The 22,831-nt window shown below is 46.5% G+C and overlaps 1 protein-coding gene across 1 annotated transcript; it reads left to right on the forward strand.

Moving 5' to 3' along the window:
* The first annotated feature begins 292 nt into the window (after window positions 1–292).
* LOC104466103 (synaptotagmin-like protein 1) lies at window positions 293–21,851 on the forward strand. The gene is made up of 16 exons (XM_010079430.1): window positions 293–393; window positions 2,632–2,783; window positions 7,754–7,847; window positions 9,365–9,452; window positions 9,585–9,678; window positions 10,313–11,425; window positions 12,685–12,783; window positions 14,345–14,436; window positions 14,896–14,997; window positions 16,665–16,834; window positions 17,644–17,746; window positions 18,396–18,557; window positions 19,263–19,341; window positions 19,916–20,015; window positions 20,500–20,705; window positions 21,706–21,851. Exons 1-16 carry the CDS (start codon window positions 293–295, stop codon window positions 21,849–21,851), a joined length of 2,901 nt encoding a protein of 966 aa, XP_010077732.1.
* The last annotated feature ends 980 nt before the right edge of the window (window positions 21,852–22,831 follow it).

The raw sequence follows: 22,831 nt of genomic DNA on the forward strand, positions 1-22,831 counted from the left end.
GTGCCTGAAGAAAAAGCGAAGGAGCGTAATTTTGCTGAGAGAATTTTCCTGGCAGGGGAAGTGCAGAGAAACGTGCCAGCCTAGAGCCTGGAAGTGCAAGTCCAGGTGCTAACCGCAACTTCCACCCAAGCCATGCTGCCCTGAAGTCCTTTTTCTTCGTCCGCGTCTTGCTCAGAGCACCAGGGCGAGCGGCACAGGGGCTGCCCATGGCATTGCGGCAGTCGGGGCTGGATTAGTTCCTGGTGTGTTGTTGCTTCAGCTGCCTGAAGAACTGAATAAGATCCCAGGGAAGATGTTGGACTTGAGCTTCCTGACCGAGGAGGAGTATGAGAAGCTGATGAAGGTTCTGCAGAGAGATGCAGAGCTGAAGAAGAAGGACGGGGATCGCATCAGGTGAGAGAGCGGGCAATAACAGCAGGACGTGGGCTTCCCCTGGGGCATTTTTTTACTTCTTTTAGAGAGTGTGTGTGTATGTGTGTGTGTGCGCAGCAAGGAGAGATGCAGGCTGCGGCAGTGCTGTCCCTTCTTGCTCACATCCCGATGGATCTTTCTCCTGCTTTCTCAGCCATCCTGCTGTCGCTGCTGTCCTCTCTCTGCAGGAGTGCAGGGCTGGACTCTCCTTTTGAGTTAGTCAGCAGCCCTCAGAGATGCCAAGGGAGGTCATCCCTTTCTTGCTCTGGGGAGGAAGATACTGATTTCTTGGTGTCACAGGTCCAAGCGGGGGAGTAGCTGCTACCTTGTTTTCCTCACTCAGTAGCACAGAAATCTCACAGAGTGTTTTAAAATGAGATTTTACATCCCCATCTCTGCTTTGTGTCTCTCTGGTATGTCTGCAGCATCCATCATGCAGGCAGAGAGGGGCAGTGAGAGGGTATGTGATCTGCCAGAGGTCTGCGGGGGGCCGTTTCAGAGCCAGGAATCGCTCTCAGTTCAGCTCACTTGCCACTGGCTATCCTGGAGCTCAGGTCTGCTTGATCGGGATTGCTTGTTGCTGCTGTCACTTTTTAAATGCCAACCATTAGACCATCTGGGTTGACAGTATGCACCAGGCTCGGGAAGCTGGCATCAAACCCTCCACGGCAAGAAATGAGTCGTTCAGCGAGTGTGGATGGCACTGTGCCAGTTTACCCCGTTAAGGATGTGAGTCTTCGACTCGCTGTTGAGCCAAAAAAAAGAGTAAGCCCCGTGGAGGAGGATGCTCAAAGCTTGGAGGGGGAGTGGGTGGCTTTGCAGCAGGCTCCGGGGAGCCTCCGTGCCCTGGCTTCTGCTTGGGGATGAGAGCTGGGGAAATGAAACTGGTGGTGGCATGCAAACAGCTTGGACTTGAGGTGTATGTGTCTGCATGTTCTTACATTCCCTCTGCGTTGAAACAAGGTTTCAAAAAGGTTTTGTCTTTTTTTTTCTTCTTTTTTTTCTGAAGTGCAGTAAAATTTCTACTCTGCTGTGGAGGTTTGGGGAATAGAGTGTGTGGATTATTTCAATTTTGTGTCACTCCTCTTTGGAAGCTGTTGCACAGAAGGGTTTCATTCGGAGCGAAGTGGGTTAGATCCTGCCCAGGGTGGTGCCGAGTGCCCCTTGCTGTCGGTAGGGCTCTGTGCAGGAAGACCTTTGGTGGAAGTGTGGGCGTGTTTGGCTCCGACACAACCTGCCTGCTGGGCAAAATGAAGTCATTCCACTGATCTGGTGTCAACAAGATTAAAATATGTTCCTACGTCTCCCCTGACCCAGCACCTTCAGACCCTCACGGGGCCCTGTGCAGCTCCCCGGCTCCCGGTCCTGCCAAGCCTGGTTATCCCAAACCAGCTCTGTCCTGTCCTGTGGGCAGACAAATGTGAGCTTTCAAGGCTCCACAGTTATCTGGGGGTTTTGCCCCTTCTTCCTGATGGCCTGAAGTGGGAGTTTCCTCTGGCTTCTCATGTCTTGCAGGGACACAGAATCATGGAGAGGTGTGGGAGGCAGTGCCAGCTGAAAGGCAGCTAATTCAGCAAGCCGTGCTCTAAAAACAAAATAACCAGAGGAGGGTTAAAAGTACAGGCTTAGCAAACAGAGCACTGATGGGTTTCGGTGCCAAAAACCAGCCCTGGGTGTGCCTGAGCGAGGTACAGTAGGAGAAGCTGTGCTCAGGAGGGAGAGCTGACTGGTGGAGTGCCACAGTCGGCATGGCAGGAGGAGTGGTGGCCAGGGAGAATGCTGCAGGGACAGGTTGCTCTCCTAAATAACATGATTTGTTTCCACGGTTTGCATCAGATTTTGTCCAAAAGGCTTTGCCGCTTGTAAAGGGATTAACAGACAAATAAAACAGAGAAGTACAGGACCTGCCAACAGACCCACCCCTCCCCAAACCCTGCAGAGCAAATGGACAGATCTCCTTGCCAGGTGACTCCAGGTTAGATTTGTAAAATTTGGAAGAGCTGAAACCCTGTGTTTACAAGGTGCTGTTCCCATTTCAGATGAAGAATAAATCAGCTTTTGTTTTAATGCTGTTTGGCCCTTGTGATTGCAGAGAATAATCTCTGGATCCTTCGTAGTACCAGCCAGATGAAGCATACGGATGGTTATTACAAAGGTGGCTCAGGGGAAGTGGAAACCTTGGAGATCTTTTTGGTGTGTAATGTTCTCATTGACTTTCAGGCGAATACAAGGCTCCATCAAGGATGAAAAGAAGAAGAAGTTTGTGACGGGTGAATGGTTTTCAGAAGTGAAGGCAAAACGGTTTCAGGACGACTTAGAGGGATCAGATCTACTTCGAGCATCAATTAGAAGGAAAAAGGGGAAACTAGAAAGTAAGTATGTTAGTGTGCATCTTAAGAAAACAAATTGATGGACTGGAAAAAAGTGGTCAAGTGTGGGGGTCTCCCTGTACTGGGAGCCTGTTGGGGACCAGCTTTTGTGTTGTGATAAGGGGATTCTCAGCTAAGCTTTCAGCACTAGAAATAAATACCTGATTATCAGAATCAGAGCCCAAAGAAAAAATTACACTGTGGCAGAGGACCAAGGCAAAAGCTGTTTACCAGCTACGTGCAGTAAATGCCTTTTCCCCACTTCAGCTTCTTTCTTCCAAAATGTCTGTTTGTCAGAGGTCACTGGTATCATTTCATGTTGAAGAAACAAAAAGGGAAGGGGATGATGTAGGGCAATTTCTGGCATCAAACTGCTATGTGTGTGTCAGACACCCCTCCCAGTTCCTGGAGTGGTCTGGCAAAACCAGACAGCTCTGGCAGACCCCCGGCTTGGGGAGGTCAGTCAGATCTCCACAAAGGGAGAGGGTGCCTCTTCGTCTGGCAAATATTTGCACACTTGAGGGAGTCCATACCTAGCTTTCTTTCTACATGGGAATAATTCCAAGGCACAATGTGGTTTTCAAAGTAAAAAGGGCAAAAGGGTTTTGGGGCCAAGTCTGGATGGTACCCAGGCTGCTGTGCCATAGCAAGGGTATATCTGGGACCGTGTGCTAGTTTGAAGCGGATGTACTGAGTGTTGTTTGACATGCAGATGAACTCTCCTAGTGGTATGTAAACCAGATCAAATCCGATTTGTCAGCTCAGGGCAGAGAAGAGCTCAGCCCCATGTGAAGTGAGCAGGACTGTGCTTTGAGTCCACATGTCACCACCCTGGAGCTGGCACTTTGTGCTGAACATTTGTGCAAAGCAGAACCAGGGATGATTCACATCCAGTCCTCGACATGAGGGCAGGCCAGCCGCAGCAGGACCGTTGGACTGCAGCCCAGTCTCGCACAACCTCCTTGATTCTGTGTCAGGGTGGGTAAGCACAGATACTCAGACATGGCTGGGGAGCTCCTGGCTGCTGCTGCTCTGGGGAAGCCATGGCCCTGAGAGACAGCTCCAAGCACAGTCTACCATGGTCCCTAATATAAGGTCCCGATAACTGGGCTCTGTTCTTTTGCATTAAAGGCAAAATTCAAATGTCATCTCCATCAGTTCAGTTCAGCCCTCTTTCCTGGGCCCAGCTGCCCATTCCTGCAATATAGGAATGTAGGATATAGGATATAGGGGTAGGAGCAATATAGATCACTCTCTTGTTTGGTGGGCTTCCTTGGCCAGGATATCTCATAACATTAGTTGCCTGGATTTAGTATAACCTTCTGGACTCCACATTACTTAGACACATTCTCAAAGCTAAACACTGGGTAGGGACTTCACTAACTGAACACCTCCTTTTCTTTTTGCTTTTTACTTATCCCTGACAGCTCTCGTAACTTCACATAGATTCACTGGACCCTCTGATGCAGAATTGGCCCATCATATTTCACATGAAGTTGCTTTTATCCTTGGTGCATAGATTCACTGGGGCCTCTGATGCAGAATTGCCCATCACATTTCACATGAAGTTGCTTTTATCCTTGGTATCAAGGATTCATAATATAATTAAATTTACCATTTTATCATCTCTCCAGAATGGTGGAATATATAAAACCTTTTCCAGCTCAACAGAGTTGCCTGGCCGTTTCCACAGAGCATGCTCTGTGCTTTTGGAGGATGTGCATTTGTGCTTGCACCCTCTATGTGAAGAGAGACACTTCATCCGCCCCTCTGCTGGGACCCAGGTCAGCCACATGCTCTGTCATCTGCAGCCCAGCTAGTAGCCAGCAATGAACTGGATCCAGTTGCCCGTTGCCTCACCAGAGGCATCAGCACCCTTAGCTTGCAGCCCATTTCAGGAAAGCAAAATCTGGAGTACTGCTGGGTTTAGATTTAACTTTTACTGCTGATGCACACGTATGGGGTGTGGTCTCAGGTTATCATCTAAAATAATCTCCTTATTAATATAGCAGTAATCTGCAAGGTATGTCTTTGCAGGTACATTACTTGGCTAATACTGTTTTAAGAAGGAAGAAGCAAATGTTACTAAATTACTGTAGTAATTATGTTTAGATTTAGCCCTCTCTTTATTTTTCAACTTTTTTTCCTTCCCTTTATCTCTCTTTTTCTACTCTCAGACTTATTTTGGTAAAGCACAGGTATAACATGACTTTATTCCTTCCTCTTACTTTTCCCACTGCCATTTTACAGCACTGGTTGAGGATCAGGATTCTGCAGCTAATATTTTCACCTTGCTGTTGCCCATTGCGTGCTCCGCTCCTGCAGTGGTCACTGTGTGGATTGCCTCCCTTCACACGCGAGGACAAACGCTTCTCCCACTGACTTGTCAGCGAGAGCATCGCACTGGGGAGAGCAGTGCTTGGCCCATCAGGGAACGAGGATGAGGCCCCTCTACAAACAGTTTGGCAAGGCCTTTGCTTGCCATCTTGACACCTTTTTTTCTTCTGGAAAGATCAGAATCATTCACCATCTGTCAGCGTTCAAGGTGATGAAGGGGTGTGTGATCATTTAGCCAAATCAACATAACACGTTCATGGCTCCAGGGCCGTTAATCCTGATTTCAGTCTTTGACGACTGTGTTAGGGAGTGAAATGAGAAAATTCCTGCGTGGAAAAGCCCAGGGGAGATAACTGCTGGTTTTCCCTTTGGGTGGTAAACGGGCTGAGGAGAGGTGGAGATTTGTGCCTGCACAGGAAAATGCCCAGTGACCTTTTCTGGAGGAGGGTTTTAACCCGCAGAAGGGAGGGTCACAGAGATCCCTAAGTGTCTTCACAGTTGGTGTTGATTTTAATAGAAAACACTAGTAATCAGCAGTAATACAAATCTGTAAAATAGACAGATAGCCTATGTTTAAACTACAGCCTGCAGAGCAGCACAGATGGATGAATTGGGTGATAACTTCTCCTTCAGCTTGTGTGGATTGTTTGAGAGCTAAAAATCGTCTAGGAGAGACCATTTTATCCACCCACCGAGGCAAGTCAGCCCCCATGGCACAGATAGCCGTGCTTTCCCCAGGCGTTGAGTGTCTTCATTTTAGGGTGGTAGGAAATGAGTAAAGCAGCTCAAACATTAGAGCAGGAGTGGCTGTATACACACATACATAAATATATGTATGGACAAGTCAAACTAGCCAGGCCACTATTAATTTCTGTTGGAATTTTCTTCTTATTCTGTCTCATCCTAAAGTTAGCAGGGGCATTTTGCTTGTTTTGATGGGTTATAATGTACTAATAACCCGTTTATTTGTGGTTATAGAAGCCAGGTATAGCTGTGTCAGTGCTGAGCCATTTGGAAAGGCAGAGATTTGGATGGGAGGAAGCGAACACCTCCCGCTGCCTCTGCCAGCCAGGAGAGGGGAGCTCTGGCTGTGCGGAAAGTGTCAGTGAAAAGCAAAGATGATGAATCAATGCCTTGGGAAGTGGAAGTGAGGTGAGAAATGAATGCAGTCGTTGGTTGTCAAGGTCTTTTCAACTGTGACAGGCAGAAGGAAGACATGGGAGCTCTGCATTGGGTTCATCTACTTCCAGAGCAGCTGCCTGCTGGCATCTCCCTCCCTTGGGTCCAGGGCAGAAGAGGAGGACGTGGCTCACGGTATAAATAACCGCTCCCCAGCGTGCCTTCCCGTGCCTGCACCAGCCGTGCCACAGCTTGTCTCTCCTGAAACAATGTTCAGCGATGCTTTTTGCACATCAACATTTGCATGGACAAAACCCAGTCTCTCTCTCAGAAACATGCTCTCTAAAATGGGCTCGTCCTTACACAGCCGGACTCCTGGATACCAGCGCAAGTGATTCCTGACTTCCCACTCCTGCGGAAACCACGGGGCCACCCAGCTGCCATCTCAACATGGTCCTCAACAGCCCCGAGCATCGTCTGTCGTGGTCGCCTGGCCCTGCAGGGCAGGGAGGAAGAGTTGGGACTGCAGCACGTTTCTCCGTGGGGATGCACCGGCAAGGGGGAATGAAGCTCCATCTTGGGATATCCCCGCGGGCTGACCGAGCCAAGGCTGGATGGCACCACATGGGCAATGTCGGCGTGACATTGATATCACATCCCAACTGTAGGATTGATCTGCCCTTGGGCTTAGTGCAGTTTTCTAACCAGATAACAAGCAAAACTATATTATTTAATGTCACATCTGAATCCTTTGAGCCTCTGATTCTATTGTATTGTGTAATTAAATATATCCTAAAGAGATTTGGTGGGTTTTGGAGTAGGTAGATTTCCTCTTTAAAATAGACTTAGCTGCATGAGAATAAATATGTGCAGATCTTGTTGACCAGACTAGTTATTCGCGGTTGTTTGAGAATTTAATCCTTTTGGTCTTGCAGTAGCAAGAAAGCCAATTGCCAGCAAAACATCAAATGCAACTTTATACCCTGGCAGGCTGCTGTAAAGGTTACCGTCTTCTATTGTTTTTTCTTTAGGGTCTTTGAGAGCTTAGAAGACATAGCTGAGCCTTGTGCCAGTAAAAATAACAGGGATCTCCTCATTAGCTGTATTGGCCTCCTCCTTTGTTTGCCAAGATCGGATGACTTTGAGTCAAAACAGGAAATGGCTGAATTTAAATCCTGGTACGGATTAACTGTATTGACAGCTGCGGCAGCGTCCTGTGAAGGTTTCCAGCGGTGTGACAGCTCCTGGCACGAGTTGGGCATTAGGCAGCTTGCTTTGGCTTCTCATGGGGTCTGGAGGTGCCTTTGCCGTGTGTGGAGCATGGGTGATGCTGTCCTGGGGACCCCCAAACCATGGGGAGAGCCGGCAGAGCCCCCCGTCAGCCACCTCCTGTTCAATCCCCAGGGTTTGTGCTGGTGGGACTCATTTAACAAGCCTTTTCTTTTCCCAGATGAAACACCCCGACCATTGCAAGTTTAATGAAATGTCATTTCTCGGTTGTCTCTGTTATATTACAGATGAGGCCAACAAGCACATCTGGACGGGTCTGGAAGGTGAAGCTGCACCGAGTTCTCTCTTCGCTGAGCACGCTGCTGGAGCAGGAGAGGAGAGGTAACCGCCCCAGCTCAGGCAGTACTGTGTCTGCTTATTTCTAATGAAAAATGAATGCTGTCCATTAAATCCTGGTCTTCAGCTGAGTTTCCAAGACTGTACAAATAATGGGTTATATAGAATATTTTAAAAATCCTTTTTCCAGGAATTGTCAATCCTCCCCTAATAACTAAGTGCTAACGTGCTTGTCCCAGACAGGTCTTTTCCGGCATGATTTGATAAGGAGCCAGTAAAATGGAAGCTGTCTCTAATGTCAGGATATTCTGGTTAGTTTTTCAAAGTAATTATGGTTTTATTTGTTTAATTTTTGCCGTGGAGCAACACTAACAAAATGAACTGTTTGAGGAAACTGCTCATTTCCTGCTGGTGCCAGCCTCTGTGTCCAGTGCTCAGCACTCTCCATCAAGGCTTGGTAGGATTTCACGTTGTGCTGACTGAGCAGAAACACCCACTAAAAGCACTCCAACGAGCAAATCAGTGACCTCAGTATTTGTGGGCTATGGCGAAGCCATTAAAATATTCACATACTCGTTGATTGTTGTTCCCATCTCATTTGCATTTTTTGGTCAGCAGAATGAGGCATCATTCTTCAAAGGTGGCAGTTGCTCCAGTTAAATATTAAATATGGGCCTTGACAGCGCTTCCAAACCTCTTGCAGCTGATCACTGGGTGTTGCTTAATGAAGGATCCAGAGTCAACAAGCGCGAGATGCTCCTGCTTTACTGGCCCAGCAATGGTCCTAATGGGTTTTTTAGGGGTTGATTAAATCCTGAAAAGCTTGGGGTTTTGGTTTTGGGTTTTTTTTTTTTTTTTCTCATTCAGCCCTAAGCACAAAGCGTTGCCATCAAATCTCACCAGATTGACTGCTCTGGAGAGCAGCCACCAGTAGACACTCCCAAAGATGGTAGAAACAGTCAAGTAAACTGCCTGTAATATGTGTTTCTTCCTTTTTTTTTTACCAGGCAGTTAGTAATTAACTTATATTCCAAGCAGGAGGATTTATATCCTGTACTATAGTTTTGCCCTAACTATTGTCATAATCATTCCTGTAGTTTCTAAGTCCTCCCTCAATCTGGTTATGCCTTTGGCCTGAACTGGGAGGTGTGACCTGTTCCCTCTTGGGCCATGAGCATGGAACTGCATCTCCCTCCTGCACGGCTCTAGGGTTCTTCTGGCACTGCTGCTTCTGTGTTTTTCCCTGTGGTTTTCTCTTGGAAGGGGAAAGTCTGAATAAACCTAGAAGTTGACACCATTGTTTTTATTGAGTGAGTTCAGCGGGAGACTCGTCCTTACTCCAAGTTCAGGCCATTTAACATGTTCCCCAGCTCTTCCAAGCAGTAACGGAGAAAACAAATAAAGGCACCAGCTTCAAGCAGCCTTGTATTGGGCTGGGTCAGCAGATAAAAGCAGCAAAGTAGCAGAGCAGAACTGAGATGATGTTGAAGACTGCCTGATGGCCCTACCAGCCACGTCACTGCCACTGATCTCCTTGCTCAGGCATTTCTCTTCTCCCACAGATCCAACACACCTGCTCTTGATACCGCAGAGGAGTGTAAAATCTTGCCAAAACCGAAGCGGAGACTTCTGCTCCCTGCATCACACAAGGTACTGCAGGCACAGCCTCTGCACTTTGGACCTTCACACAGTCTGTACCTGCAGGCAGGGGCTCCACAAACTGCCTGCCCTGGTGTTTGCACTCAAATAAAATACGTTTTTCTGGTCTTGTTTTCCATTCAGAGATCCAGTATACATGATGTATCTTCCTCAGAGAGTGATGCTGGAACAAGTCCATTTGGGGCTGCAACAAACAGCTCGCATTTGCCTAGAAAAGGTAAGATTTTTGTTCAGTGAGACATTGGTGGTTTTGTTATTCAACATCAAACACCAAGAGGCAAGATGCTTTTTTGTCTGTGTACAGATGAATAACAAAGAGTATTTCTTACCTTGGCATATCAGAATGGGCTGCCAACATTTGTATGAATTATGCCCGAGGCAGCAGGGACCAAGAGAAAAAAAAAAATCCAATGACTAACATTTCCCCTGGCTCTCGGTGCGTTTTAAACTGAGTGCTTGGCTCCTAAGTCTTTAATCCACAGATCCAAGTTACCTTCTCTTTCCTGCTGTGAATGTATAGTGTATTTTTGGTACATAGCAAATAGCCAGTAGGAAAGCTGTCAAACTGAGAGCAAAGCTGCAAATAAATCCCCAACTCACAGCAGCAATTTAGAGCCCAGTAGATTTTTTCCATGTCCTGTTGCACAGAGAAGTGCTGGGGTTTTCAGGGCTTTCTTCAGAGGGAAGGGGGCTTGCTAGGGTCTCAAAATAGGGAAGAATTAGGAACATATTGATGGCTTCTGGAAACTTCCCCTGTCTTCCCTTTGAGAAGCCGCAGCCTGGACCTTCCAGGGAAATATGATGTGACGCGGTGGGACAGGCTGTGAGCGTTTGTTGGTTTGTTGTTGTAGGTCATGGAGAATCTCCATTGCCCACCAAGCTTCTGGAGGATGCCATGCCTCAGCCCAGCAGCACGGCTGGAGGAGAAGCTGTTGATGGGGCCACTTGCACCACAGCGGGGCTGAAAACTCCACCCGAAGAGACTTATGCTCCCAGCAAGATACCAGTCAAGAGGAAACCAAGCAGAACCTTCCCCAGACCCGAGCAGTTTGTGAATCACGTGGGGCCGGCAGAGAATAGCCTTGCAAAGAGAGAGCTGCCGGTGAGCCCCAAACCGCCGACCGCCGAGGGGGAAAGCAGCCAGGCTGCAAAGCAAGGCGTGAACTATACCATCTCCTCCATGAGTAACAAAGAGGAGAGTATCGGCCTCGATCGTGAACACTTCAAGAACTTGAAGAACTTCTGGGAGAAGGGAGCAGACTCTGTGATGGTGGGAAACGTGCCGGAGGACCCGAGTGGGGTGGAGGCAGACGGTCGGCAGTTCAAGCTGTGCCGCTCGCTCTCTGTGCAAAGCCAGAACGGCGACGAAAAACCTGGTGTCTTCACCAAAACGAGAACCCCCTACAAAAGGACAATAACTTTGTCTTCTAGCGAGGAAGAACCAAGCTACGCAGCCCCTGCAAGGAAGGGCTCGTTTTCCGTCATTCCTAGATCCACGTACGCCAAGAGCAAAGGCAGCCTGGTTACAAGAAATAACTCGCTGAGTGAAAGCAATGAGAAGCCGTCGATGCCAGAGGAGGAGAAGGTGGAACAGTACTGCTCCAAGAAATCCAGATTGCCTGTGCGAGCGCCTTCCGTCAAAATCGAGTCGCCTACCAAAGAAGTGTCTGGCAGCACGTTGGAGCCAGAGACGCCTACGGATGAGTTTATCGTGGCAGAAGAGCGCAAGCACGCAGCGAATTCCCTGGCAAGCAGGGTGCAGATACTGATCGAGCCTGCGCTTACAGATGGTGAAAACGATGATGAGAAAGAGGAGAGATCTGATTTGGGCACTTATGACAACATGGAAATAAATGGAGAGCTACCCGAGGAAAAAACGTGTGAGTCTTCAGCCGAGCCAACACCCGGTGAACCAGCCGGAGAGAGAGAAGCCGTTCAGGGAACGGACTCAGCTGTTTACTCAGGTACTGAGGGCTGTAACTGCACCCTGTGAAATCCCAATAGAGCCATCCCTAAGCCTGTTTCCTTCCCTAGCCTTTCTGCATTTTGCATATTTTCTTCATTTGTCCATTGATCCTATATTGCAATCTTGCAGAGTTAACGTGTGCAGAATGTGTTTAGCAAACAGCTCCAGAAACAAATCTTGTGTAGCGTGGTGTGAGTGTAAAAGGGGCAGTGCCCCATTCCCTTACCTTCCTCCTGCCTTACCTGCAGGCACCTCAGCTCGGGACAGCCCCCCATTTCTTTAGGTCATGGGCGCTTATTTTATTTCACTCACTGGAGAAACTGTATTTTCTTCAAATGTGGGGCTGGAGGGATTCTTTGTGGTGGTAGAGATAAGTCTGACAGAAATAGAAGAAATAAAACATGTTTAATAAATGCAAAGGGTTTAAGGCTTCCTTGATACAGCTGCTGGCTGTCAGTGTTTAAATGACATTTTTGGTCTTTTGGGAATCCACAAGTGAATTTGGATACTAAACTGCAACCAAAGTGGACCAAACAAGGAGTCTGAACTTTCTGGGTTCTGGTGTCATGTTCTCAACCAGTAGTGTCACCACTTTCAGTCTCTCTCTGGGTTTGACAGGCTCTTGTAGTGACTGTTAATATGAGGAAATCTTATTGTTAATTGTGATTCATTTTACATGTGGGCTCTGATTGCCCACAGCTCTGCTGTCTGCCAAGCAGAGACCTGGGAAGAGAGAGCTCGCTGTCCTCTTCCAGCTTTTCTGTCCTCATGTACCTGGATAACGCCTATTTGAGAGGATTTTCCATAGACTCATCCAATATTTTTTTTTAACTGTGTCATTTCTTGGCGTATTTCCTACCTCTTATAACATTTCCGTGAAAATCCCAGGCTGCACTTCAGGCAAACATAAACATTTCCTTTCTGTAACAGATCATTTTGATGTTGATGTTTATCAGGGTTTTTGCCTTATTATTACTTTCATTTCAGGATGATATTAACACATGGCAGCTTTTGCAAGGGCTGGCCTGTTTTAGGGACTGGGTTCATCCAGTGTTTACATTTCCCATCATAGTGTCAAGAGTTTTTTCCCAGGGAGAGACATTAAAGCCCGCTGATGATTTGAAAGCATCCCTGTATAATGTAACTGAGATGTGCTCTAAGCAGAGCGAACAAGCCAGGAGAGGTGCACGTGCTTGACACACTGCCCATTTGTGTTTATTTATTTACCATGTTGATTTGGCTTTTCATGTATTCCAGAGGAAGATGGGGATCATTCTCCTGCTGCTCAGGCATTGGCTCGAGCAAATAGCATTAATCTTGCAAAAAGCATGGTGAACATTTACACAACCACCGAGAGTGAGTAACATCTTTCTTTTTCCTTTTTGGTTTACATTCCCTGAAGGTAATATATTATGTCCAAGTTCTGCATCCCTGGTGCTCCTGTGCGTGAACCAGACAAGGAAAATGACATATTGTCCCATCATCAAATTAGAGAGCTTATAGTGCCTAAAATTAAATTCAGAGCCAGGAAATTGCAGCTAGATTGATGGTATGTTACTCAGTGTCTTCAGCAAAAAATCACAAGGGCTTCAAAGGGTTGTCAAGAAGCTTGTACCCATCTCTCCTCTTTCCCCACTGGCTGCACGGCCACCTGCATGGGGGTTTAATCAGAGGTGCCAGACCTCGCGTCCAGCCTGCGAGTCGTGCCGCAGACTCCCTCTCACCTCACCCAGAGCAGGTCCCATTTGCTGGACTGATACCAGCTGGGACGTGCTTTACGGTGGTGGTTTCTCCCTGAGAAACAAAGAAGAGCTACGGAGAAGACAACCGGGAAAACAGCAGCAAAGCCGACAAAGCCCATGGCCAAGAAACCTGTCTGTGCCACCAAGAAGCCCAAGAGAGCTGCAGCCAAGGCAGGGAGCTGAAAGAAGGCAGCAGCAGGGGGAGGCTAAAATCATGGTCGTCTGTGTGGAGCCCCACTTATTAAAGCTTATTTAGAGCCACAAATTTCATCCTCAGAAGCCTCCATCTACAGAGTTACACTTACTTGTTTGCAGTAAAACAAGCAGTCTGTGCAGAGTGGTGAATTTAATGCTTTCTTTGTGTTTGGAAATAAAAATAGTAAATATCAAATTAATGGTAAGTCATATAAAAGGAAAATGCCAAAGAAGCTCTTGGGCCTTTTGAGCACTGAAGAATGTATCCTCATGGCTAACATGCTAAACAAGTGTGTGTATGTACGTGCGTGTTTATGCACATATATCTTACAAAACCATGTTCTTCTGGGATTGAGATAGCAATCTTCAAGGGATTTATTGAGAAAAGATAAAGATGGAACAAATAGGTTTTATTTAGACATTTAAGCAATCCAGTAACCATCTTTCCAAGTTGATAGGAAGCTTTCTGACTTTTTTCTTTTGGATGTCAGACTGTTGTCCACCTCTTTGCCTAGCAGAGTGTTTGAGAGGCGTACGCGATGGTGAAATTGTCAGTATAAATACTTCACAGCTCTTCTGTATAGGGCTATGTACTAAGAGGCGAAAACATGAGCATGTTTAGTTTCTTTGACATGGAGATGGATCTGTATGGTTTTAATCTAAATTAAATCTACACAGAGAAAGCGGTGCAAGCAAGATCCACATCCTTAGGCTAATAAGGGAATTAAATTAGCCACTAGAGGGGGTTTGCACACTCCCACACATGGAACGAAAGCACGCTGAAAATAGCTTTAAGATGTTAGCTAGCAGGTTTTGTTCTGCGAGGGTCAGCTTCAGTGGCAGACGACAGAGATGGGGTGAGTGGGTCCCTCCCACAAGCTATTCCTCCTTCCTTGTGCCCTCAAACAAAAATGTGACTTTATTATGTTTTCCTGACTCTGACAAGGTATCTTGATGTCTTTTTTTATTTGTACCTACAGCATACAATAAACCTCATTTGATACCCCATCAGTTTCTTGAACCTGAGAGAGTCAAAGAGCTGAGCAGATCCTCTCCTCTCCTGCTGTCTGAGGTAGGCTAGATGCCAGAAATGGCTGAAAAAACGTTCACAGCATCCCCTGAATGGCAGTCAGTTTAATGAAAATGTTTCTCCTCAACACTGACAGTACTTGCATGCCTTGGTTATGTGATAAATAAATGAGAAAAGCTTTAAGAAAAAAGCCCCCAATAACCTAGACCAACCCTTCTGTCCTGGAGGAGTTTTAGTGTTTCCCTCTGTCTCAAAGCACACTATTCCGTGCCCTTCCCACGAGCCCAGGCAGCTGCATGCAGCTCTGTTTGGAGGCAGTTAATGATGACGTTCGCTGCTGGTCGGAGGGAATGCCTCTGGGGAGACTCCCTGCGCTCTCCTCCGCTCTCCTAACCTGATCGCTGCTTAATGGGACTCTGCTGAGATATTGGTTTTTCTCTTTAGTGTTGCAAAAAGCGCTTATGCAGCAGAGCTGAAAGATGCTTTTTATTCTCTGAGCAGACTGAATCAGACACAGCTTCGGAAATCAGCTTCCAGTTTAACAAGCACAAAAAGACGCCTAGCATTGGCAGCCACTCGTCCGACATGGCATCTGTCTCCTCGGTAGGTATTTAACGCATACATCTCGCTACGTAGGGCTTCTCAGTCGGATGCAGTGACGCTGCATTTAGCCTGATACCTGTCATGTGGCCTTCGGAGTATCCTGTTGGTTTCTGCATGGTACAATATTAAAATAATGATGATGGGGTTAATTACTTACCTGCATTAAAGGAGTGTCTCCTGGTACCGTCTCAAATTATTGACCTACTGGGTCACTGTTAGACCAATTAACAGTAAGTGGTGGCCCCTGCTCCAAAGTGTGGATGCTCTGAAGTGCAGAAGCCTGGCAGCTTGCAGGAGTGGGGGGACTTTTTCTAGGTGGGAAAATGAGGCATACAGTTATCAAGTGACATGTTTGTGGTCCAGCTCCAAGAGAGCCGGGACTGCAGACTGGTGCCCTCTGCAAGCTCATCCTTCACTTTATCAGCAGATTCAAGGGAACTTTAACTTCTAAGGAAAGCTGAAAAGAGCTGAGTGTGTTTAGTTGAGCATGTTTAAAAGGTTCCCTAGAGACAGTGTTTTGTGGGGGGCTGCTTAGAAGTGCTTGAATTTGCTGTATTACTGATGCAGGTATCTCCAAGGTGTGTATGTAAGATTTAAAGAATATATGTGAAGCTAAGCTGGTAGGGAGAGGCCATGAATGTAGATAAATACGTTAAAAAACCCCTTGAACTTTGGGGCACATGAGTCCTTCTTCTAGTCTGGAGAGTCTGGGAGCCATAAATGAGCTTTTTGTGTCCAAGTCACACAGGTGTTCTTGAAAATCTTGCTCAGGGTTCTCTGCTGGGGTGAGTGTCCTGATGGGATGGTAAATGCAGCTCCAAGGACTGGAAGACGTCTAGCAGGTTCTTTCAGGTTACAGCAGAATGACATTGAGAACCAAAGGAAGTAGGGGAAGGAAGAGAAGAATTGGGTTAATTACTAGGAAAGTTTTTTTATAATCTTCATGACTGCACCACAGAAAAGTGCCAAGAGAGTTAATTATTTGCTTTGTAAATGACATTAGCTTTTATGTTATCCCATCAGGAATCATGAGTGATTGGTGCAACAGAAAATCCTCTCGTGCTTCATCACTTCCTACAAGTGAAAGACAAAGCCTTGAAAAAAAAACCAACCCCAAGGCCTATGGGCAAATGCAGTTTGTTCTGGGAAAATAAGTGACCCTTGGGTGCCTAGCTCCTGATTTATACCTGTAGCAACGTCATTTTGCTGTGCCTTTGTGGCAGGTAGATGGACACTGGCTGTCTATGGTGGGACAGTGCTCTTCAGGACAGGGGTTTTATCTCTTTCTGTTCTGTACCGCTCCGTGCGCATTGTGAGTGTGCAACAAGATAGTAATTGTTTTTCCTATATCTCTAATCCAATATGGTTCTTACTAGCCTGTTTTAATAATTGATTGATAATTGTGTGACTGAATCTACCAGAAATAAGTTCATGTACAGATAGTTCAAATTCTTGTGAGAGCCTTACTCAAGTTCCCCAGCCCTTGCTCGTTTGAGCACAGCTGCAGGTGTGTACTGTTTCTGTGCCAAGGACACAATACTACACAAGGACAGAAATTGCAGATTATTTCTCTGGGAATGCACTTTTCAGACTACCCTCTTTGTCCAGAAACCAAGTCAGGAGAGCGCCTGTTTCATTGGTGCTGAGCTTGCTCTTCCCCCTGGCAGGTGAGCGGCAGTGTGCTCAGTGTCTACAGTGGCGATTTTGGGAGTGTGGATGCCCAAGGTACTGTGGAGTTTGCTCTAGACTATGACGAGAAGAACCGGGAGTTCCAGGTTCATGTGTCCCAGTGCAAGGACTTGGCTGTCGTGGATGAGAAGAAAAGCAGATCTGACCCGTGAGTGATGCTTTAGTGCCTTGTGACTTCTACATTGCTGAATTTTGTGTTCCAGAGGATATTTTTTTCTTCTGTTTTTCCTTTTTAAATGTCATGTTCAGACTTCTGGTGCATGCTTACTGCTGGGACTTTCCTAGCTGATGGTTCTGGAGCCATTGGCATCAGTAAATATGTTGCCACAGATTTAAATTTGAACAGATTGAGAAAGCTTTGATCACTACAAAGACAGTTCCTGTTATCACTGGAATATGTTCTCTCTGTGTCCATGCAAACCATGATCTTCTCATGGTGAATACTCTTTGGCGATAACACCAGTGATGCAGATACATATCTATATGAAAAGAAAGTCCGTAAAGAAGTGCTGTTAGGGGCACAGTGGTAGCTGTACAGAGGTTAGTGATCTCTGGTTTGAAAGATGATGAGAAGGAGCTTGGATGTGAACCCTGAGAGAGAAGGAGCCTTAAAGACATTCCACCTCTTTCCTCCTCTGTAATTTCACCATGATTTTGAATGCACAGAGATGCTATAGTTATGGACATTTCAGAAAATGGATACTGGCCTTGCTGGCTTCCCACATTGCCTAGACAGCTGCGTGTTCTGAATGTTGCTGGCATCCACCCATCTCCAGTGAGATTTATAGCTTCGCATGCAAACCAAGTTCATATCCTAGCAGGTCTCTTAGTTAGTTTTGCCTTCAAAGAGTCAATTCCAGGTCTTTTGTTCCCATGTCACTGTTCACAAGTGTTGCCTGCTTATTAGAGCTGGGTGATAGGGACCAATATCCAGCTGGAATTTGTCTTCTTTCCTAGGTATGTTAAAACTTACCTGCTCCCAGACAAAGCTAGAATGGGTAAGAGGAAAACTTCAGTGAAGAAGAGGACAGTGAATCCTGTTTACAACGAGGTGTTAAGGGTAAGAACAAATACATCCTCTGAAAATCTATGTCGCAGCAGGCACCCGTACCAGGTCAGGTCTGGAAGGATCCTGCCTTCTTGGCCAGGCTTCTTCACCTCCTCCTGACAACACTGCACGGCTCTTCCCTCAGGTTTGTGAGGGCAGAGATGTTAAAAGTTTCTCTGCACCCATCTGCGCGGCACCTGAGATCTCTCTGTCAAAAACCACACAGTGATCTTTGGATGAGATAGGGACCTGCAGCCTGTGCTGTCTTCAGCCAGAGCAAGGGGTCTTCTTCGTCCCTTCCCCAGCACCTGGGGGACCTGTAAGAAAGGTCTTCGTTATGTGATCTTACTCATCAAAGCCTACAAGATTATGTAACAATGCCAGGACCTATGTTAATAATTCTTGAAAGAATACTGGTTTTACCCTGTGATGAATGGAAAGCTAGGTTTCCCTGTGCTCAGCAGAAGAGCTTTGCTAGGGTAGTAGTATTGCTATAGGACAAAAGAAGAGATGTTCAGAGCGGGGACGGTCCATCAGTGCATGTGTGGCATGGGTTTGAGTGTCTCAGTCAAAGCTTATTCAGCTTCTGAGTAGTTTGTTTCCAGTTGTGAAAGAAACACAAGAAAAGTTTGAACAACCTGACTTCTCTTTCTTCCTCTAGTATAAAATAGAGAAAATGGTATTGCTGATCCAAAAATTAAATCTCTCTGTTTGGCACAATGACCCACTGGGACGTAACAGTTTCTTGGGAGAGATCGAAATAGACTTGGCCAGCTGGGACTGGAGCAACAGGAAACTCAACTGGTACCCACTGAAGCCTCGAGTAAGTGCATCTCAGCTGCAGTCCTGCTTCCTAGCCCAACCTTTACAGCAGCAGAAGTCCTTCCTGACTCCTCTGAGGTCTTTGAGTGGTGTGGTGGAGCAGAACAGCCTGAATGCTACCTAGGGAAGAGCAGTGAAACACCCCCAAGGGCTGAACACAGGCCTGCTCAGGTCTCATTTGCTGACTGATCTGTAGGGACACTTGGATAAATGTGATCTGACACTGATCAGCAGAAACTCTGACGTGACTTTGCCTCTTTCTCTACTCACATGAAGACCATCCCTTAAAAACAGACAGCAGAGTACTAGGTGATGCAGTTGAACATGCCTTGAGAGGTAAATATTCAGATGACCCTTTTTGTAAAGCCTCTACAGCTTCCTGCATGCTTCTGGGTTCAAGAGCCTGATCGGAGATCCCTTTTCAGAAAATAAAGGACATGTGTCTTTCAGAACTAAGATGCTTAATTGTGTCCAGCTGGACATGCCTGGAAGGGAGGCCTTGCTCTGCATCCTCAGGCTTTTGGTTCTGAGGGACTGAGTTTGAGAACAAAGCCACAAGGAAGGGAGCTGCCCTGAGAGCGGGCTGCCGCAGCCTTGCAAAACCAGAGTTTGTCCGTTTGTGCCCCTCCACTGAACTCAAAAGCTGTTTGCCTTGCTCTGTTTACACAGTCCCTCATTTAGTCCATCGTAACTCTTTCTGTTTCAGAGCCTTTCTGCTGTTAACGGTGTGGATCACCGAGGAGTGATGAATTTGTCTATTAAGTACGTCCCCCCAGGAAGCCTAGGTAAAGTGTGTTCCATGCATTACGAAGCATTGCCCGGATGCTGCTGCATGTTTAAGGGCTGGTTAAAGAGCAATCTCATTAGAGCAAGATCTTAGAGATCAGCACAAAAGCACAACCAGCAGTGCTTCATAGCACTACCTGCAGCCTACATCTGATTTTCACATCTGGATTTATTGGGAACGAGTTGAGGATAGAGGACGGGCTCAACAACCTCAAACTCATCAGCTGTGATGAGCACCGTGGGCATCGTAAGGTGCTGTGATGTGGTAGAAGCAGCACACAGCCCCTCTTACCATGGGGCAAGCATGAGTTCGGGTTTGCCCCGGGGTTCCTTCTGCTTTCCTGTTTCCAAGCAGCACCAGCACGTTGTGTCAGGAGCCCTCTGCAGCCGCACGTGTGCCGGGGCTGGCAGCAGTGCCGTGGCACCCAGGCAGAGGGGTGCAGAGCTTGCGAGGGAGTGGGTACGCAAAAAAGTCATGTTGCTGCTCCCTCAGGTCCCTGGGGAGGAAGCCTGACATTTTACTAGCTATTGTAAGGACTGGCATGACAGTTTTTCTCTTCTCCTAAATGGCAGGTCCCAAGAATCCTCCCTCTGGCGAAGTTCACATTTGGGTCAAAGACGTCAAAGACCTGCTGCAGTTGCGTCCTTCTGGAGTTGACTCCTTTGTGAAATGGTAAGTGCACGAGCACGGTCTGGGCTTCGATCCTGGGTCTGTACCTCCACAAAGTGGTAGGTTTTCTTCTCTTTTGTCAGGCTCACCTGGCTGTGCCTCCATACTGTAAAGCATTCTTAAGCTGAAAGAGGGTAGATTTAGATTAGATATTAGGAAGATTTTTTTTCCTGTGGGGGTGGTGAGGTCATTTTAATGTAAAATGTCAATTTGCAAAAAAAAATAAATTTGCCAAAAGCAGGAAATTCTAAGCAAGTGACCTCCTTTCTGAAAATGTTTGCTTTTAAAATGGATTTTCTTGGCAAAAATAAAGTTTCATCCAGGAATTATGAACGTCTTCCATTAGATCTACAGAGATTTCTTATGCTGAGACCAGATTCGTCCTTTCTTCGGAACTGAGGCTTGTTTAGACAGAGGAACTTGTAGGAACAGTTTGAATCTCAGGTGATGTTCAATACTACATGCTGTATTTTTTCTCCTCTCAAAGCTATGTGCTTCCAGACACCAGTAAGAAGAGTTACCAAAAGACCCGAGTCATAAAAAGAGACACAAACCCCGTTTTCAATCACACGATTGTCTATGATGGCTTTCATACAGAAGATCTAAAGGATGCTTGTGTTGAACTGACTGTGTGGGATCATGAAAAACTTACCAACCATTTCCTTGGAGGAATCAGGCTGGGTCTTGGGACAGGTAAGTGATTTTCTTTACATGAAATAAGTACTGTTGCCGTATTGCTGAGCACAAGGTACCACGGGAAGTTGCAGAGCATTTTCCTGTTGGGGAGAAGTCAGGGGTGGCAAGTCTTAGTAATTGGTGAGAGTCTTGGTACTTGCACCGTGTCTGGGATGGAGGGGCCCTGGTACCATAATAACAACCCTCTCTTCCCACATTTTCTGCCAACATCAGCTCTGAGGTCTGGCAAAACTCAGGAATCTCCTTGGGTCCACCCCAGGTTTTTCCTGCCGGGAAAACAGGCTGCATTACAAATCGACATTATATTGTGTCTCCTCCCAGGGAGGAGTGCTCAGAGACAACCTAAATGCCATGTGGGACAGCACCACCTGGTGACTCTGTCCACGTCACCTCCTCCCTTGAGATGCTTTAGGAGCAGGAGTAGCTAATATTTGAACAACAGCAAGCGCTACAGTAGTTGATCTGGTAGGTAGTCAGTACTGAGAGTACATCAGCTAGAATTAAATCACAAATCGGAGAAGGGTGTTGTCTGGGTGTAGACTGAGGTGTTATTGTTGGGGTTTTTTTGTTTTTATTTAGATTATGTAATGCTTGAAAGACCTCAGCAGAGGTGCCATTCGCTCCATTGGGAGACAGTCACTGTCTCTCGGAGTTGGTCATGTGGGTTCCTGTTCAGAGATGGACTTAAGAAAATTCCAATATTTTAAAGCCAAAGTTGTAAAGAACAGACGGGACCATCTCCCATTGTCTTGAGCCCAATATTATTTTCCTTGGCAGGTTTTCTTTTGGGTTCTTGAGTCTTGTGGCTCTGAACTCTGGTGTAAATGGGGGTCGTTAGCAGAGGAACAGGAGGTGTGAAGGGTGCAACTTGCTGAGGGGAGGTTGGCGCCCTCTGTTAAGATCCTGCCTGCAACAGTGACATCCCATTGAGTATTTTTGCATGGAGTAGAAACTCTCTGTGTAGCTCCCAACACTGTGATTTTCTTGTCCTTTACAGGTTTGAGCTACGGCATCTCTGTGGACTGGATGGACTCCACGCAAGAGGAGGTGGCCTTTTGGCAGGAGATGATGTCGGCTGCCAACGAATGGATTGAGGGATTGCTGCCACTGCGCTCGCTGGCAGGGAGGAAAAAACTGAAATAACTTACCGTTCGTGCCGTAGAAAGGCTGAATGTGTTCATTCGAATTGGGAAGCTTCCTGCACTGAGGTGGTAGAAACCATCCACAGGGCTGGCAAGTGTCAGGTTAACTGATGGACAGCACTTTGGAGGTGTTAAATGTTAAGTACGAATTAATTCCCTAACAGAGGACGTGGAGGATGCCAAAGTGATGCTACACTTGATTTTGTCCAATAAGAAACTTCCTTTGCCTTTTGATTTAATCATTCAGTATCTTTGAGTGCCATTAAGCTCTGGGAACATTGGCAGAAGGAAAAGGAGATATAGATATTTTTATTTTTTTACTGTTTCTTGTGCCATTTTTTTGTTTTTCTGTGCAGAGATGTAGTTGTGCTAAAGCAGCAGCACGGTATTAGTCATATTCCCCTGCAAGTGGTACAATTTGTACTTGATGTAGAATTTCTCCAACTCACCAGCAGCACAGTCTGAGATGGAAGCTTTGCATTTGTCGCTGGTGATAACATGTCTCTAACGTGAGGAAAATTGAGATCCAAGGTGAACCTAAAAAAGAGAGGACTATTTGAAGCAGAAAATGAAGCAACCTGAGAAGGATAACAATGAGGAATTCAATGTATTAATTTCTTTCTGCTTTAATATGAAAGAGAGAAGCGATGGTCCTGCAGTGAGTGGGATTTTTGCAATGAGGGATTGTTTTCCCAGAAATTTCTCTATGAAGGGCCAGTTTCAGTGCAATATAAACTCAAGTGCTTGCCCAAATGTAAAATATGGTTACATTGCCGTGGGCCTAATCGCACCTTTGAAATGCCTTGTGTGCAAAACATTTCCATATAAAATAATGATGGAGGACACAGTCTTGTGTTCGCCTGGTGCAACGGGTCAAGAAAGAAAGGTCAGAACCACGCTGGGACGCAGGAGATGTTGGGAGCCAGTGGGAGAGGTAAATAGGGAGTGAACGAACCGAAGGGTAGCTGCAGAGCTGGAATT

The sequence above is a fragment of the Pterocles gutturalis genome, unplaced genomic scaffold (assembly GCF_000699245.1).
Source record: "Pterocles gutturalis isolate BGI_N339 unplaced genomic scaffold, ASM69924v1 scaffold3794, whole genome shotgun sequence".
Classification (NCBI taxonomy): Eukaryota; Metazoa; Chordata; class Aves; order Pterocliformes; family Pteroclidae; genus Pterocles; species Pterocles gutturalis.